Here is a 17471-nt window from a genome sequence, read left to right as displayed (position 1 = left end):
TTGGACTCAGGGCCTGAGCACCATCCCTGGCTTCTTCCCGCTCAAGGCTAGCACTTTGCCACCTGAGCCACAGCGCCCCTTCTGGCCGTTTTCCATATATGTGGTGCTGGGAATCGAACCGAGAGCTTCATGTGTAGGAGGCAAGCACTCTTGCCACTAGGCCATATTCCCAGCCCTTGTTGGTTTTTTTTGTTTTTTTTTTTTTTTTGTTTTTTTGGTTTTTTTTTTTGGCCAGTCCTGGGCCTTGGACTCAGGGCCTAAGCACTGTCCCTGGCTTCTTCCCGCTCAAGGCTAGCACTCTGCCACTTGAGCCACAGTGCCGCTTCTGGCCGTTTTCTGTATATGTGGTGCTGGGGAATCGAACCTAGGGCCTCGTGTATCTGAGGCAGGCACTCTTGCCACTAGGCTATATCCCCAGCCCTTGTTGTTTATTTTTTAATAGCATTCCTCTCTCCCTATTTTTATTTATTACTTTTGTCTGTGTGTAGGCACACACGCGCGTGTGCACTCACATGAGCACCAAGACTAGTCCTTGAACTCAGGGCCTTGCTCTGTTTTTTGGCTTTCTTGCTAATGGCAGGCCTCTACCACTTGAGCCATGCTTCTAGTCTGATATTTTTGGCTGGTTAATTAGAAATGAAGCCTCACAGACTTTTTTGACCAAGCTGGCTTGAATTCACCATCTTCCCATTCTCAGCCTCCTAACTGCTAGGATTACAGGTGTGAACCACCAGCACTTGGTTAATTACTTTTATTTTTTAACATATCAGATTGGGCTTATAAACTCTTCCTTATTCTATAAATACCTGTTACTGTCTTTATTTTATGCTGAGATCATCTCAGATTTGGCCAGAGAAAACCCCTTAAGTTTTAGCCCACATGTCTTTTTGACATTTTTCTCATCCATTTTTTGAGAATGACTTTCCTTTCTTACAGAATAAAGTGATCCAGTCTCACCTCCCTCTGCATTTTGTGTAGTTTAGTTTGTTTTATGTAAATAAATCTTTAATATTCCTTAAAAAAAAAAGCTTAGAAGCACTTTTCTTTCCAGTCCTGAGGCTTGAACTCCAGTTCTGGGCACTGTCCCTGAGCACTCTACCACTTGAGCCACAAAGCTACTTCTGGCTTCTTTTGTTTGTGTGGTACTGAGGAACCAGGGCTTCATGCATGCTAGGCAAGCACTCTACCACTAAACCACATTCCCAGCCAAAGCACTTTCAATTAATAATGTAATTCTTGTCTTAAGTCTTAAAGCTTGTTGCCCAAGACACGTGATAGTGAGGTATAATACTGATTTGGGTAAAAAAAACAAAAAAAGTTGACTGATACCCATTAGAAGCAGATACTGGCAGCCATGGTAGATATTTCAGAAAGGTAATTTAAGTTAGTAAAAATAAGCTGGTTTTCTCCTATTCTCCTGAGATCTTGTGCTAGGACATTAGGACTTAAAGAAACATTATACATAAGCACAACAATAGTAGTTTGGGCAGCAGAGAAGAAATTGGAAAGCAATTCCTATTAGTAAAGCAGTGCATTTTCTATATTTTACTGTAACTTCAGACTTAAATTCAAGGACACCAAAGTGAAGATTATCTGTGGGCAGCCACAGTTAGGACCCAGAGTCAAAGATGTCAGCACTTTATATGCGGAACCTTTGGACACATTTATGCTAGAATTCAAATAATTTGGAATGGGTGAGTGCTGGTGAGGGCAAGGCTGGTCTCATTCATAGCTTCTTTCTGCTCTCTCAGCCATGTGTACTTCTCAAAGTCCTACCCCTTCTCAGAAAGGAAGTTCTGGAAACCAGGAGATGACAGCTACACTTCTCACAGCAGGGTTCCAGGTGAGTCACACTCCCTCTCACTGAAACCTCATATCCCTTGTTGGAAGTGTTTGGGGTATCTGCTCCATATCCAGAACTGTAGCAATACCTATTCAAGAACACACCCAACTGCTTTTCCATAGTGACAGATCAACCCCAATAAATGATTTTCTTCCCAGCTATTTAGATACTTTTACATGTTCCATTCCCATACCTTAATACTCTCCTAATACTAGTAGGTTTGTCTGACACTCTGGATTTAAACTGTGAAACAGTTGCAGGCCCCAAATGAGGGTCTTGTTTTGTTGCAGACATTGGAGAAGATCGAAGACATGGCTGTGTCTCTTATTCAAGAGGAGTGGCTTCTTGATCCGAGTAAAGATAACAGGCCAGAGAATTACAGAAATATGTTCTCCCTGGGTAAGGAGAGCTATGGTCATTATAATTTAAGAACTTTTGTTCATTGTATAAATGGTAGATATGAACTTTATAGAAGATATAGTTAAGTTTAAATTCAGAGTCCAGCAGAGAGACACAGCATTGAGATTTCTTGAGGTCCAAACCAATTACTTCAGGAATTCCTTACACTTTATACCTGGGTGTTATTCTGTTTGCTAGTTGGAAATTGACACCTCTAGTTCCAGTAGGAGCCTTATGTGGATTTTTTAACTAAGCCTGTCATGTTTCTTCCTTTTCCAGGGCATTACCCATTTCTCTCTTAAATTTACTAAAAGTTCATTTAGTAGTTTCATATTCCTTCCCACTCTCCAGCTTCTAGTTCAAAGTGGGCCCTTCCCAACTTTAGTCCCCCTTCAGTAAATCCCTTTATCATGGTCCCACTTCCCCACTTGGCCTCTATTATATCTCCCACTGTTATAAAGCCATTTTGAAAATAGAATTTTTTTTGTTATTTCAGCTGTTTCATGTGTACTTTCCTTTTTCCCTATCTTCAATTATTTTCTACAAGCATAGACACTAGAAAGTGACATTGGCTTGATATGTGTTTTCTTTGGTCTTTTTTTTTTTGGGGGGGGGGGCAGTCCTGGGGCTTGGACTCAGGGCCTGAGCACTGTCCCTGGCTTCTCTTTGCTCAAGGCTAGCACTCTGCCACTTGAGCCACAGCGCCACTTCTGGCCATTTTCTGTATATGTGGTGCTGGAGAATTGAACCCAGGGCCTCATGTATACGAGGCAAGCACTCTTGCCACTAGGCCATATCCCCAGCCCTCTTTTTTTTTTTTTTAATGGTTAGAGGGTTTGAACTCAGGGCCTGTGTGCTGTCCCTGGGCTTTTTTCTCAAAACTAGCACTCTTCCACTCTGAGCCACAGCTCCATTTCTAGTATTCTGGTAGTTAATTGGCAATAAGAGTCTCACAGACTTTTTTGCCCAGGCTGGCTAAGACACATGATTCTCTGATCTCAGCCTCCAGAGTAGCTAGGGTGACAGGTGTGCATCATCGGTGCCTGGCATGTATATTGTTTTTATTTCAGGTGGTGAGTCCAGGAATGAGAACAAGGAATTAGCTTCAAAACAGGTAATATCTCCTGGAATCCAACCACATGGAGAGACAACTGCCAAATGCAACGGGGATGTTATCGGGGGTTTTAAGCATGGAGAAGCCCGAGACTCTTTGGGCAGATTAGAAAGGCAGCGGGGAAATCCCACCCAAGAGAAACGACATAAGTGTGATGAATGTGGAAAAAGCTTTGCTCAGAGCTCAGGCCTTGTTCGCCACTGGAGAATCCACACTGGAGAGAAACCCTATCAGTGTAATGTGTGTGGGAAAGCCTTCAGTTACAGGTCAGCCCTTCTTTCCCATCAGGATATCCACAACAAAGTAAAACGCTATCACTGTAAGGAATGTGGTAAAGCCTTCAGTCAAAACACAGGCCTGATCCTGCACCAGAGAATTCACACTGGGGAGAAGCCATATCAGTGCAATCAGTGTGGAAAGGCTTTCAGTCAGAGTGCGGGCCTTATTCTGCACCAGAGAATCCACAGTGGGGAACGACCCTATGAATGTAATGAATGTGGGAAAGCTTTCAGTCATAGCTCACACCTCATTGGACATCAAAGAATCCACACCGGGGAGAGGCCCTATGAGTGTGATGAATGTGGGAAAACGTTCAGGCGGAGTTCACATCTTATTGGTCATCAGAGGAGTCACACTGGGGAGAAACCTTACAAATGCAATGAGTGTGGGAGGGCCTTCAGTCAAAAGTCAGGCCTTATTGAACACCAGAGAATCCACACTGGAGAAAGACCCTATAAGTGTAAAGAATGTGGGAAAGCTTTCAATGGGAACACTGGTCTCATTCAACATTTGAGAATCCACACAGGAGAAAAGCCTTATCAATGCAATGAGTGTGGGAAAGCGTTTATTCAGAGGTCCAGTCTGATTCGACATCAGAGAATCCACAGTGGAGACAAATCTGAAACTATAGGAGTTTAGGAAAAACTTTGGTCCTAGTTTCAAGATTACTCAATTTAAGAGAAACCATACACTGTTGCAAAGATCTTTCAATGTAGTAATAAGGCAGAAAGTTTGTCATCACCAAATGACAGAATCTTTCGTGGTGTCCAAGAATAGATCTCCAGTAGTTTGGGCCCAGTGCCTTGAAAATTGATTAGCTTGGTTACTTTCTTTGAAAGTATCTGATGGAGCCCTGACAGCCTAATGAATCCTTTAGAAATTAAAAATAGCATTATAGCAAGTTGCTTGTCGTGGCTTGAGGCACTAAACTTTGTCTTTTTGGGTGAGTAGCTGTAGGTTTGAGAGAGGCTGCTGCTCCTAGCTTCTCTGCTCTCATTTCCTGGGATACCCTCCTCCCACTGATTCCTCAGAGGTGCCCTTGTAATTTGTAGTCTGATCTAAGAAGCTGTTCTAGAGTCCAAAGCAGCCTCTCGATGATAGATTTGTATTTAGCTTTTGAAGATCCTAGTTCTAGGGAAGTTTTTGCACTTAAACATACTTATGCTTAAGTGTTTCTTTTTTATGCTAATATTCCCTTCTAGTTGTGAAAAATCCATATTCCCATGCAAACAGAGAATGCTATATTTTTGACAGCATTCCAGCATTTACCATTTTCACTGACCACTGAGTCATTGAACATCTGTCCTTATTCTTCACCACCCCCAGTCCCAGTACCTGTGTCAGCAAAGGAAGTGGACGCATTAGTGATGGTTTTGAGAGTGATGCAGAGAAAGAGGTGAGTGGAGACTCAGCCTGGCTATTCTTGAGCTTGGATAGTTGTACATGGTGGTGATCTCTGATTCTCCTTCCATCTGTGTACACTGGTACAGAAGATATGTGCACTACCCTAGTTATTGTGTCAAATAGGAGAAAGAGGAGATGGGGCGGGAGGAGGGATTCTTGAAGAAGACATAAGAACTCTTACAAAGAATGTATGTCATTCCTTCTAGGCCACTACAGTACTGCTCTCTCAGGTTACTATCAGGCTGCACAGATTTTATAACTAGATGGTTTTTCTTGCCATTACCCCAGATCTACCTTCTTAGATGGCCTCAGCACATCACTGATCATTTTCCATCTCTTTCTTGCCACTCATTTTTATAATATTAATGTCTATGATGGCCATCTGTCTAATACCTTACCTACAATTCCTAAGTCTTTGAATTCTAATGTACTTCATGAGAAGACAATTCTTGTCTTCATCATAGTTCATCCTTGAGGTTTTTAGTATACCAAGGGTTACTCTATAGAGTAGTGAGAGTGGTTTCCAATAACATGTCAGATGGTATGCATTGCAAATGAGATGTCCTTTAAATTGAGTACTTCTACTTTAAAATACTATTTTTCTGATAGTATTGCTATTCCTCCAACCACTGGGAAGTTCCTATTTCATCAACTGTGCAAGGAAATACTGTGTTTCTGTATTCTGTATCACATTTTGGTTTTGACCATTTGATTAGCCACTTAGTCACTAGGCTTGAAATAGAATAACTTGCTTTCCAAAATTAACCCTCACACATGAAATTATTCCATAAGTCTATTAAAAGAAAACCATGTGGGTTTTCATGAAAACTCCCAAGAGAAATTACACACTTTCACACTGTGATTATCCTAGAAAAGGATAATAGTTATGCTGTCTTATGATTGGTGTGTTTAAAGAAATCAGTCATAGATTCTTACCTCATAGAGGTCCACCTTTTTCTGTCATAAATTCTTGATAACATCTCTCTACCTCCTTGTGGCTCAGCTTTGATCACAAACATACCTACATTTCCTTCACTGAGCCAGTGTATTTATTCATCACTTGTCCTAGTTTCTTGGGTTAATTTTTACAGGAATCCTTTTCATTTTTCTCTTAACCTCTTTCCTTTCCTTTACTCCCTCTCTCCCACATGTAGATTAGCATTTCTAACTCCCTGTACTTTATAAGAAATCAGGAACAAGTATATTTAGTTCTGCCTGAATCTTTGCTCCCTGCTGGGGTTGTGCCTTGCCCTCTATAAAATAATAATTCTGCCTGGGGCCCCTGCTACCTTGTATCCAAATATTACATAGGATGGCTAATTCGTCAGAGGGAAAATGGGCACATCTGTGTGTATACATCCACTTATCCCATATACTTTCGAGGAACACTTGCCTTCAATTCCAGTAAATATCGATTTTAGCAGAGCATCTTAATGAAATGTCTGTATAGTACCTCTTTAGGCACTAGTACCCACAGTAATGTGTGCCCAGATTATTAGAGTCTCAAAATTACTAAGCATCTGGCAGAAATTCAATCAGAGAAAAGAGCGTCACTTAAAGGCTTTCAAAGCTCATTCAGCATATATATGGAAATAGCCACATGGTATCAAAAATAGTTATTTTTTTAAAGAGGCTACAGATTCATAGAATTTTAGCATTAGAATATTACTGATCAAGCTATATGACATTTTGAGCTCTTACCTATGAAGTGGGATACATTATATTCCTTATGTTTTTTTGTGGGGTTTTTGCTCTCAATGAACTATTCATCAAAACTTCTCCCATCCTCAGTTAGAGGCTAACCTAATGAAGTGGTTCTTCCATAACTCTTACTGCTATCAAATTTAACCCTAGGAGACACATCTTAGGTTTCAAAGATTTTTCTCTGTGAGGCAAAGAGAGCATGCCAGAATTTGATGATTGATTCCCATATGGAAGAATTTAGCTTTACTCTTAGTTCTAAGTCTCCAGATAATGATAGCTGATAATTATGGGGCACTAACTCTACCAGACTTATGTTAAGTATTTCTGCTACTTATGATAGATATGATCCTATTTCTAGATGGTGAAACACATATAGAGAACTGACCATTATCACACAGCCAGAGAATGATACAACAAGGATTCAAACCTACATAAGCCTAATGCTAGTAGAGCCTGGGCACTTGACCTCTATGCCATACTATGTATAATCAACATATAACTCTGGACAGCCATTATGTATTCCTGGGTAAGATAATGTACAAGATAGTACAGATCCATTACAATTACTGGAGAATAACTGAAAATAGCACTTTGGGTTTTATCATCTTCAACTATTAATGCTTTTCAGTATGAGAAAACTAAATTATTTAAAGAGTAGTGGGAGGATAAAACAATAACTTACAAATTCAAATGTATTTACTTTCTAAACTGACTAGAGAAAAGTAAATTGTGAAAAGACATGAAATATCTCTGTTCTGGGCTGAGCAGGTGGACAGTTAAGACAATAATAGTAAGGTAATCTATAGCCTAAAATGTGAAAACTCTTCAGCCTCTTCACCCATTTTTTAACAATAGTCCTATTTCTTCTCTAGTATTCCTGGTTTTTCAAATACATCATGTGTTTTTTAACACATTGACTCTATTCTTAAAACTTCTTACTAATTTTCTCGTTTGTATTTTGAATGGGGCTTGAGCTCAGAGTGATCCCCCACTTGGCTTTCTTGCTCACAGATGGCACTCTACCACTTGAGCCACACCTCTAGTCCAATATATGGCTAGTTAGTGGATATGAAGTCTCTCAGACTTTTCTGCCTGAACTGACCTCAAACCTCAATTCTCCAGGTCTCAGCCTCCTGAGTATCAAGGATTACAGGTGTGAGCCACAGCACTTATTAGTTTTCATACTGGGCCTTAATGGAAATCCTCTTAGAATACCAGTAAGTAAATAATATTAAGGCTCTGAGAGGAGAGAAGGAAAGTTGGTTTTTTTGAAATAGAGTCTATGTAGTCCAGGCTAGTCACTAACTCACTGTGTAGCCCAGTTTGGCCTCAGGTTAACAATCTTCCTGCCTTGGCCTCCCAACCACTGGGATTACAGGCATGATCCACCATGCTCGGTTTCATTCCTGTCCCCTGCAGTTTCATTTGTTTCATATTCTTAAATTCCTCCTGTACCTCAGGACTTCTTTTTTCCTTTAGCTTATAAAATCCTGTTAGACCATTTTTCTCTACTATCTGGCTTTTCTTTATTAGTCTTTTTTTTCCTCATACACCAGTAATAATAATTTATATCTTATTTTTACCCACTACTTTTTCTGTATTTCTGCCTATTCGTTTGTCTACTTTATATATTTGAATGACCTCATGTGTGTCATATCTGAGCTTGTGGCATTTTCCACAGGCTCTTCTACAACCTGGTATTTAAAAGCAAAGCTTGTCACTCCTTTTCCTTTGACCTCCAATTAACTTTCAAATAAAATAGCATGAGCACTCAATATCTTTCACATTTTTCATTCCAGTCTTGACATTTCCTTTTCATCTTTTTCTGCTCTCTACTTCCCATGTGCAAAATTTTGCTGTTGATCTAATCCTTAGTCTTCTTAAGACTTGATATGTTACATAGTTACCATTCCCTACAGTCTTCCATGCAAATCTATATCCCTTAGGGTCTAGGTTGTATTATGTTATTTTTCTTTCCAATTTTCTTGCTCTCAAAAACCCTCTGTTAGATAAATCTCCCAAAATGACACTCATCAAACTGTTTTCATGGTATCCCATTTTTTTTACTAAATACCTGGCAGATCATTCTAATCAAAGCAGAGATGTGCCAAGTTCTCCCATACCTTGCCTTCAGTGCTTAATCTGCTCAGCCTTCATTACTGTCCAGCATGCTCACCTTGGCTCATCTCATTCGTCCATCTTACAGCCTTTGTGTAAGCCCTCACCTCTGTGCCTTTCTCATGCTGTTCTAGTTTGCTTGGATCATTCTTGGTACCTAACTCATCTTTATCGCTCCCTGTAAAACCTGGATTTCTTTATATCTCCTGAGTGAGCTGTCCCTGATTGACTTGACTTCACACTGAGCCCTACCTTATTCTGTGCTGCTCCAGCACTTATCTTTTGAGTTTGTACTGTGACCCATACACTTACTGATATGTTACTCTGTGATTATTTTCTAGCAGTGTATTGTAGTTTCACATTTGTATTTATTTCAAAACTTAAATTGTAAGCTCCTTGAGGGCAGAAGTAACTTTGGCATTTGTATCCCTGCACCCTCTAGTGCCTAGTACAGTGCTGAGCACATTGTAGGCGTTTAATAAAATGCTTGTTGAATTATTGTGTGGATTATTTGTGGCATTATGTGTAGCAATTTTAAGCAGTTTTCAAGAATGCCTTCTATGCTCAAAAGTACTGACCTACCCAGCCACCAATGGCTCAGACCTATAATCCTAGCTCCTCAGGAGGCTGAGATCTGAGGATCATGGTTCAAAGCCTGCCCAGGCAGAAAAGTCCATGAGACTCTTTACTCCAATTAATCATCACTGGAAGTAAAGCTGTGGCTCAAAGTGTAGCCTTGAGCAAAAGAGCTCCAAGATAGTGCCCAGGTCCTGAGTTCAAGCCCCACAACTGACAAAAAATACAGACCTATTTCCATCAAGACTTGCTTATGCCTAAGAATAGGTCCAAAAGTAAAACAAAACTGGTCTACATGGGCATGTTTACATTTTGCTCCAGGCTAGCACTCTTACCACTTAAGTCACAGTGCCACTTCTGGCTTTTTTCTGTTTATGTGGTGCTGAGGAATCGAACCCAGGGCTTCATGCATGCAAGGCAAGCATTCTACCACTAAGCCATATTCCCAGCCCCATGTCATGACATTTTTGAGTACACATGAAAGATGCTACTGTTATTTAGTGAATAAAGTACAAAGATGCTGCTAACTATCCTGCATGAACAAGACAGCCTCCACAGCAATTGCCCAGCCCCAAAGCATTTAAGGCAGAGAGTGTGGTCTAAATATATTTAAGACAGGAGAAACAAGAGATCAGATACTAGCATTGCAATTGGAGCTGTTAACCATACCAACCTTTAACAGAATCCTAAGTGTGTGGGTTTAGTGTTAAGATTGTTAGAGGGTATGGAGGCATGCCTCAGTTGGTAGAGTGCTAGCCAGTGAGGAAAAGTGTCGTGTAACAAGTTCCAAGTCCCAGTCTCAGACCAAAATAAAAGAAGAAAAAAAGGACTATTAAAGAAAACAAATTCCTGTTTGGAGTTCACTTTGGCATTTATATCAGCATGTTGAAATTTTTTATGTTGCTATTGCTTTTTTATTGATACATAGTTATACATTTCAATAAGGTTAAGACTGCTCTGAACCATATATCTGTCACCATCTATGACAAGTGTTGCTGGAGTACAAATCCAGTTATTAGCCTTTCACATCTTGGCTCATTTTCATGGATCAGAGGTAAAGCCTTGGGAGCTATCTCTTCAGCAAGGGTTGAGGAGTTGTAATGTATCAAAGATTTAGCTTTGGGGACAAAAGCTAAATCTCAACAGTCCCTTGGGCAGACACTAGAAAAGAATAATTACTAGGGCTGGGGATATGGCCTAGTGGCAAGAATAATTACTAGTTCTCTATAATCTTGAACCAGAATATTAATTTGCAAAATAAATCATTCCCATTGTTTTCTCTCTTAAGGTTACTTAGAAGACACTGTCAGAGGAAATAAGATTTCCTAAATATTAAGCCATTAGAAACAATGTAGTATGCCTATTATCCCAGCACCAGGAGCCTGAAGGCAGGAGCATAGGATGTAAGACAGGCCTGGGACTTTGTCTAAAAAAAAAAAAGCCAGTCATACTTTCCTTTTCAGTTTTAAAGGGACCAATTCCAGTTAGAAATAGTATGGGATGTAATGGCCCCAAAGAACAGCATTGCCCTGTTGCATTCAAATGGTCATGGTTTAAAAATAATACCTTTGGGTGCCATTTAGTGTGTCTAAAAATAGAAGCCTGGGGAGACCATCTGATTTAACTGTTGCTATTGGTTCAAGTGGGAATAGAATACTGAATTCCTGAAGCTTTTCTCATTTTATATTTGCTTGTACACCAAAGCCTGACCCTCACTCTGAAGTTCTTAATTCATGTTCTGCCATAGGATGGGTTCAAACTAATTCCACCTAAATATTTCATATTAGGATTATTTCCTTCATCAGCCTGTATACCCCCGAGGCAGCATACTTTAAAGTCTTAAGTTAAAGTTATACATAAATGAGTAGCCTGTGAGCTTTTGCAGTAAATATAGCTGTTTTGAAAATCCTGAACTCACGCATGGTCCATACACTTTGAAAGACACACAGGATACATACAGAGGTGGCTTCCTAAAGACCAGAGATCCTGTGGCTCTGGCGAAACTTGTAGAACCCCAAACAGATGTTTCCTACCTGTAGTTCCTTTACATTCTACGACTTGGGGCAGTCCTACTCCAAGTAAAAACTCAGAAGTCAAAAAAACAGTTCAACAGGAAATCAGAGCCTTGCTAAAGTCTCACAGATGTGTTGGAGTGCAACTGCAAGCCTTGAGTAGAGTAACAGCAGCCCTAAATGAAACCAAGTCCCACCCCGGAAATCCTGAGACTTCTGCCACCTCTTCCAAAGTCAGAGGGATGGAGTGTGGGCAGGATTCCCAGGTGCAGATCCTAATAGGGTGGGAATTATGCCCAAATGCAACTTTCCAGGAAAAGTTTTTCTGTTTTTGTCTTGTTTTGTTTTGTTTTTCCTTTATGTGCCAGTCCTGGGCCTTGAACTCAGGGCCTGAGCACTATCCCTGAGCTTTTTTTGCTCAAGGCTAGCCCTCTGCCACTGGAACCACAGCTCCACTTCTGGCCTTTTGGTGGTTAAATGGAGATAAGAAACTCATAGACTTTCTCTCAGGTCTGACTTCAGTGATTCTCAGATCTCAGCCCGGGGGGGGGGGGAATTCCTCACAATTTATTGTTGCAAGAAATTGATACTGCTTTCCCCCTCAGAACAATAACCCTGGTTTTTCTACTGTCTACATCGAGTCATAGCTACAGATATGTTCCTGGTACATTTGGTACCACCGAGTGCCCATCAGACCCTCAGTTCGCTTTTCCACACAAAAGGAAAGAAATTAAAAACAACTGGACATAAGTACTAGGACTCTAGATTCTTCCACCTCCATTTCTTGTGCCCATGGCATTTTGTTTTGAATGTAGAATAATTTATTTCAACTTGTCAATAAGTTGTCAACCTTCCATTTATGGGTCATTTTTATCCACACTAGGGCTGTGCCTTCCACAACCTTGCTATAGTTCTTTAGTGAACCACCCCCCCCCCACACACACACACAGTGTGTTCATTCAGAGACAATAGTAGGGAAATTCACCTAGCAGGCTAGCATGGTATCTCACAGCCTTTTGCAAATTAACCGGACCTGACTTGTGTGTGTGTGCTCTCTGTCTCTGTCTCTCTCTCTCTGTCTCTGTCTCTCTCTCTCACACACACACACAAACACACACCATAATAATAATAATAGTTATTGTGCTATGACTGTCTTTACCTTTAAGTAAAAGAATGTTTCTTTTACAGAAGAATTCCTAAAGAAGAGCTCTTCAAAGGAATCTGTAAATTTCAGACTCTGATTATAGAAAAGTTGAGTGCCTCTTTAGAGAAGTCAATTTTGATTATCCTAATTCAATTAATAAGAAAAAAGCTCCAGACTGGCCTGCTCTGAGCTGGCTCCAGCAGCTGGGTGGATAATGCTGACTCCCTTACCCTCCTGCCTGAAAAGTGCCCGTTTCTGGGAGTGGGAACAGTACTGCTGGAGAGGCGGGAGTGCCTTGGCACCAAAGGGACTTGGCATTCTGTAGTCTTCTGGAGATCCTATAAGTAATATCATAGAGGGTGTTTCATCAATTGTCTGACCCAGGAAAATTCACTTGCTTCTCAGTGTTATATATGAAGGGGAGTGCTTAGTGTCTCCCCTGCAGGATTAAAGGAAATAACAAGCATCAAATATCTTCTACGGGATGATTAGAGCCCCTTTCTTCAAACCCTCCATTCAGGTTAGCTCACGAACCACTGAGAGGGAAGCCTCCGGGGTCCTAGAGTAGACCACCGAGTGCGCAAGGATCCCGCCGGCCTCTCTAGGCCGGCAGCTGCACTCCATTTCTTACTCCTTGGGTGTAATCAGTTTTCCAGGTGAGTTGCCTCTTCGCACTGTGGTTTTGCGTGGCATTTGGGGCGAGCAGCCACGGAGGAAGGAAGAAGCCATGGTACTGTGCCAGGTTGCCCTGGGCCTGTCCTTCCTCTTCCCCCCTCGTTCCCCTTCTTTCTCTCCCGTTCCCTTCTATCCCCTTTCGTCACTGCCTTTTTCTCTTGTCCTCCCTTTGCGTCTCTTTTTTATCCTCCCTAGTCTCCATTACTTTCTCCTTCCTTTCCATTCTTCTGATTCCTCCCTACACACGCACACACACACACACACACACACACACACACACACACACACACACACACACACACACACACACACGACTTCCCCTCACAGATGTTGGCCAGTCACTGTAGTCCAATCTTCTCAGTCTCTAAGGCTGATAAGACTCTTGCTCTCAGAAATGACCTTGACTCCTTGATCTTGTGTGCTCTGCTCTCGCTCTTGCATTGATCTGTTTTGTTGTTGTTTGTTTTAGCAAAATGTCTTTCGATTGGGACTTTGTTTGGGGCAGAAATTATACGACTGGGGAGAGGAAGACCACAGAGATGAAATGCTGTTTTCATTACATCAAAAGTGTATGGTGACAACATTACTGGGACTGTAGCATGAAAATGGCAGAGATAATTATTGTGACCTGGGATTGGAGATATGGATGATTGATAGATAGATAGATATGAAGTCAATAGTTGGTATACAGGTGATGAAAGAATACCATTAGTCTGTCAGTTCTCCACACATTGATCAACTCTATAATGATGAAAGGAGCTGGTGGGACTCATTTGAAGATTTATTCCCTTTCAGTTACAGACAAAGCCTCCCTGTTGCTGAGATACTGTTTGTCATAGCAACAACAACAGCTGCAATTATGGCATTACAAGGAGCAGTACTTTCCCAGTCTGCACATCTTTTCAGTTCAAGTAATGGAAAACATATCTGTCAATGTTATAATCATTTTTTCACATTTATTTGTTAAATTTCTATTTCTTTTGCCAGTTATATTCCCATGTTCCTTCATCTAACAAAACTACATATCTCTTCCATTTCTGTTGTATTAAATATATATATATATACATACATATGGTCTTCTAAAGTAGGAAGTATACATTTTTGTTTAAGACTGGGGTTCAAATCTAGGACCTGATGCATGCTAGGCAAGCACTCTACCACTGAGTTATATCCCAGCCACTCTGTGCATAAATATTTATATACATATATTATTTATTATTTTTCATATTCAGATTCTTAGGTACTTTCATAGCCAACATGGAAGTAGACTTTTGGGCCAGATGTTTATTGTTCTGTAATTTTACTCTGTCTTGGGTACAGGTTGAGTAAAACCATATGAATCCCATGTGATTTGTATGTCCTAGGATTGTTTAGCATTTTTTTTACAAGTCTGTATCACATTATATTCCCTTGCCAGCAGAAGATGAAGTATATTTCTAAAAATCTTTATTTCAGGAATCAAGAGCAGAGTTGTGAACCAAGTATTGACTTTGAAGGGAAGATTCTTATGAGAATGGACTCATACATCTCTAGCCTATATGAGGATTCTTTTCAGATTCCTGAGTATGGAAAAGTTTCTCAATATGAGAAACAGTTACAAAAGCAGGAGAGTAGGCCTATAGAAGAAAAAAAGTATGCATGCAGTGAGTGTGGAAAAAAGTTTGCCCAGAGTTCAGGCCTAGTTCGACATCAGAGAATCCACACTGGAGAGAAACCTTTTGCATGTGATCACTGTGGAAAGGCCTTCAGTGTGCGCTCAACCCTCACTGTGCATGAAAGAATCCACACTGGGGAGAAGCCCTATGCTTGTAATGAGTGTAAGAAAGCCTTCAGTGTAAGGGCACACCTGATTATACATCAGAGAATCCACAATGGAGAGAAGCCCTATGACTGCAGTGAGTGTGGCAAGGCATTTAGTGTGAGCTCAGACCTTATCAAACATCAGAGAATCCATACTGGTGAGAAACCGTACGAGTGTGATGAGTGTGGGAAAGCTTTCAGTGTGAGCTCAGCCCTCATCAAACATCAGAGAATCCACACAGGAGAGAAACCATATGAATGTAAAGAGTGTGGAAAAGCTTTCTATGTGAACTCAGCCCTGATTAATCATCAGAGGATTCACTCTGGAGAAAAGCCCTATGAGTGTGGAGAGTGTGGAAAAGCATTCAGTCAGATCTCAACCCTTATCCATCACCAGAGAATCCATACAGGAGAAAAACCGTATGAGTGTGATGAGTGTGGGAAAGCTTTCCGAGGAAGCTCAAATCTTACCAAGCACCAGAAAATACATACCCGAAGAAAGTGTCACCAATGATAAATGAAGACATTCTAAAGAGCTTTTGGTGCATCAAAAGAAGACTATGAGTGACTCTTTTTAAGTGCCTTGATTGACACTTCCTTTGTGAGGATACTGGAGAAGTAAGAAATCAGAGCCATCAGCACAATGTCTGAAATCCTGTCTGCTTACGTGCAAGTATATAACTCAAGGTAAAACCATTTAAAAATCATAATTCCATAATGAAGTTTGTATTGGTTTAGTAAGGATGGAGCTTAATGATTTTAAACATTTTATTTCTCTAATTAAGGAACCTGTTAGTAGAAAATAGACTATCTCTTTAGGTACCTAATTCTTTATGATTGTTCTTGCTTAGACAAAAAAGCCCCAGGTAGCCAAGCACTTTGTGGCTCATGCCTAAACATTTTAACACTTAGATCTGAGGCTGAGATCTGGAGGAACATAATTCAAGGCCAGCCTAGGCAGGAAAGTTTTCTAGACTCCATCTCCACAATAACTAGTGAGAAGAAGCAGGGATAAAGATAAAGATAAGAAAAAACTGGTAGAATGTCAATCCCTAAGTTCAAACCTGAGTACCATCTTGAAGGAAAAGAAAGGAAAGGAGGAGGTAACAAATAGTACAAGAAATGTACCCACAGCCTTACGTACGAAACTGTAACCCCTCTGTACATCGCTTTGACAATAACTAAGCAATTATTAAAAAAAGAAAGGAGGTAAAGGAAGAGAAGAGAAAGGGAAAGGAAGGGGAGAAAGAAAATAAAAGAAAGGAAAAGGAAAGGAAGGAGAAAGAGGAAAGAAAGAAAAAGCCTTAAATCTTTGCTGATCAAAGTAAGCCCTTCAACTTGACTTGAGATTTCTGAACTGAAACAAAAGAAAGAAAAAGCAATCTCCCAAGGAGTTTCTTGGCAGGAGCTTCTGACTTTTCACCCTTTGCCCTTAGTGTTTCTCTAACTGCAGTGTGGCATATTCAGAGGTTCATAAGTATGAGAATGGGACAAGCTTGGAGAGTGAATTCTGAGTTAGTATTAGCCTTGGGTTTTAAGGCAGCTCTCAAGGAAATTATGTGAAGCATCACACCAAACATCAGCTGCAAGAGCTTGTGTCTGAGAGATGGCAGAAAGTTAATGAACTTACTTAGGTTAGAAAACGTTTTTATTGTCTGCTGAGGGTCCCAGTAGAGTTGCCTAAAGGTCTATACACTCATTTCTTATTCCCAATCTCTTCTCAGTGTACATGTAGGAGAGAAATCTTCACTAAAATTTACTCTGTTCATGTTTTCCTGTTTTAACTAATTTCTTAATCCTAGTTAACAGATCTGAAATTCCTTTGAGCATTGAGACTTAACTTGTTTAAGATGAACACCCATTGGTAGACATTGCAGATTGCTTTGGTCCACATTCTGGACAAGTAGGAAAGAACACGCTGAGAAGGTGAAATGATGTTCACTTTTGGAGGAGCACTCATGTTACAAAGAGATGGCCAGTTTATTCTGAATTCTGTCAGCACTTCAGGCAGCTGTAAGATACACTTGGCTCTATAAAGCTTCTGGCACAGGTATAAAATTCTGGCCATCATGTCCAAGTAACTTTAGGCCTAGATATAAAGACAGCAAAGGTCAAGGTCCTAAAATGCCAAGTTTTTTGTTTAGCTCTGTTGTAGTGCTGGGGATCAAACCCCACTCATACATGTTAAGCATGTGCTCTATCACTTAGCTACATTTCCAGCTGAAGCTCAAGATGAAGAGATAGAACCTCACTCAGGACGTGAATCATGTTAGAGAACATCATGTACACACTTACAAAGTGTGGTCTTCAGCAAAACACTAGAAAATTATCTCTGCTGTGCGGGATTACCCTCTACCTTGCTTCCTGCCTCTGTAATTGAAGGAGACTGTGAGTCTTTGAGGC

At 40.5% G+C, this 17471-nt stretch overlaps 1 protein-coding gene across 5 annotated transcripts in view; it reads left to right on the top strand.

The window, feature by feature from the left end:
- Nucleotides 1-17471, top strand: part of Zkscan8 (zinc finger with KRAB and SCAN domains 8) — a 64631-nt gene that overhangs the window by 6326 nt on the left and 40834 nt on the right. Inside the window, exons 4-9 of one of the 5 annotated variants that reach the window (XR_007211213.1) lie at nucleotides 1752-1843; nucleotides 2134-2242; nucleotides 3313-4369; nucleotides 4420-5031; nucleotides 13114-13249; nucleotides 14724-14856. Coding sequence is in view for 3 of the 5 variants with exons in the window: in XM_048348243.1 (XP_048204200.1) it covers nucleotides 1752-1843; nucleotides 2134-2242; nucleotides 3313-4268; nucleotides 14902-15582 (1838 nt within the window). In the remaining 2 variants the exon portion in view is untranslated. The other 4 variants (XR_007211212.1, XM_048348243.1, XM_048348242.1 and 1 more) reach the window with 4 other exon arrangements.

The sequence above is a fragment of the Perognathus longimembris genome, chromosome 6, assembly GCF_023159225.1.
Source record: "Perognathus longimembris pacificus isolate PPM17 chromosome 6, ASM2315922v1, whole genome shotgun sequence".
NCBI lineage: Eukaryota > Metazoa > Chordata > Mammalia > Rodentia > Heteromyidae > Perognathus > Perognathus longimembris.
The sequence above is the reverse complement of the archived record's forward strand: the minus strand, read 5'-3'. Positions and strand labels throughout refer to the sequence as shown.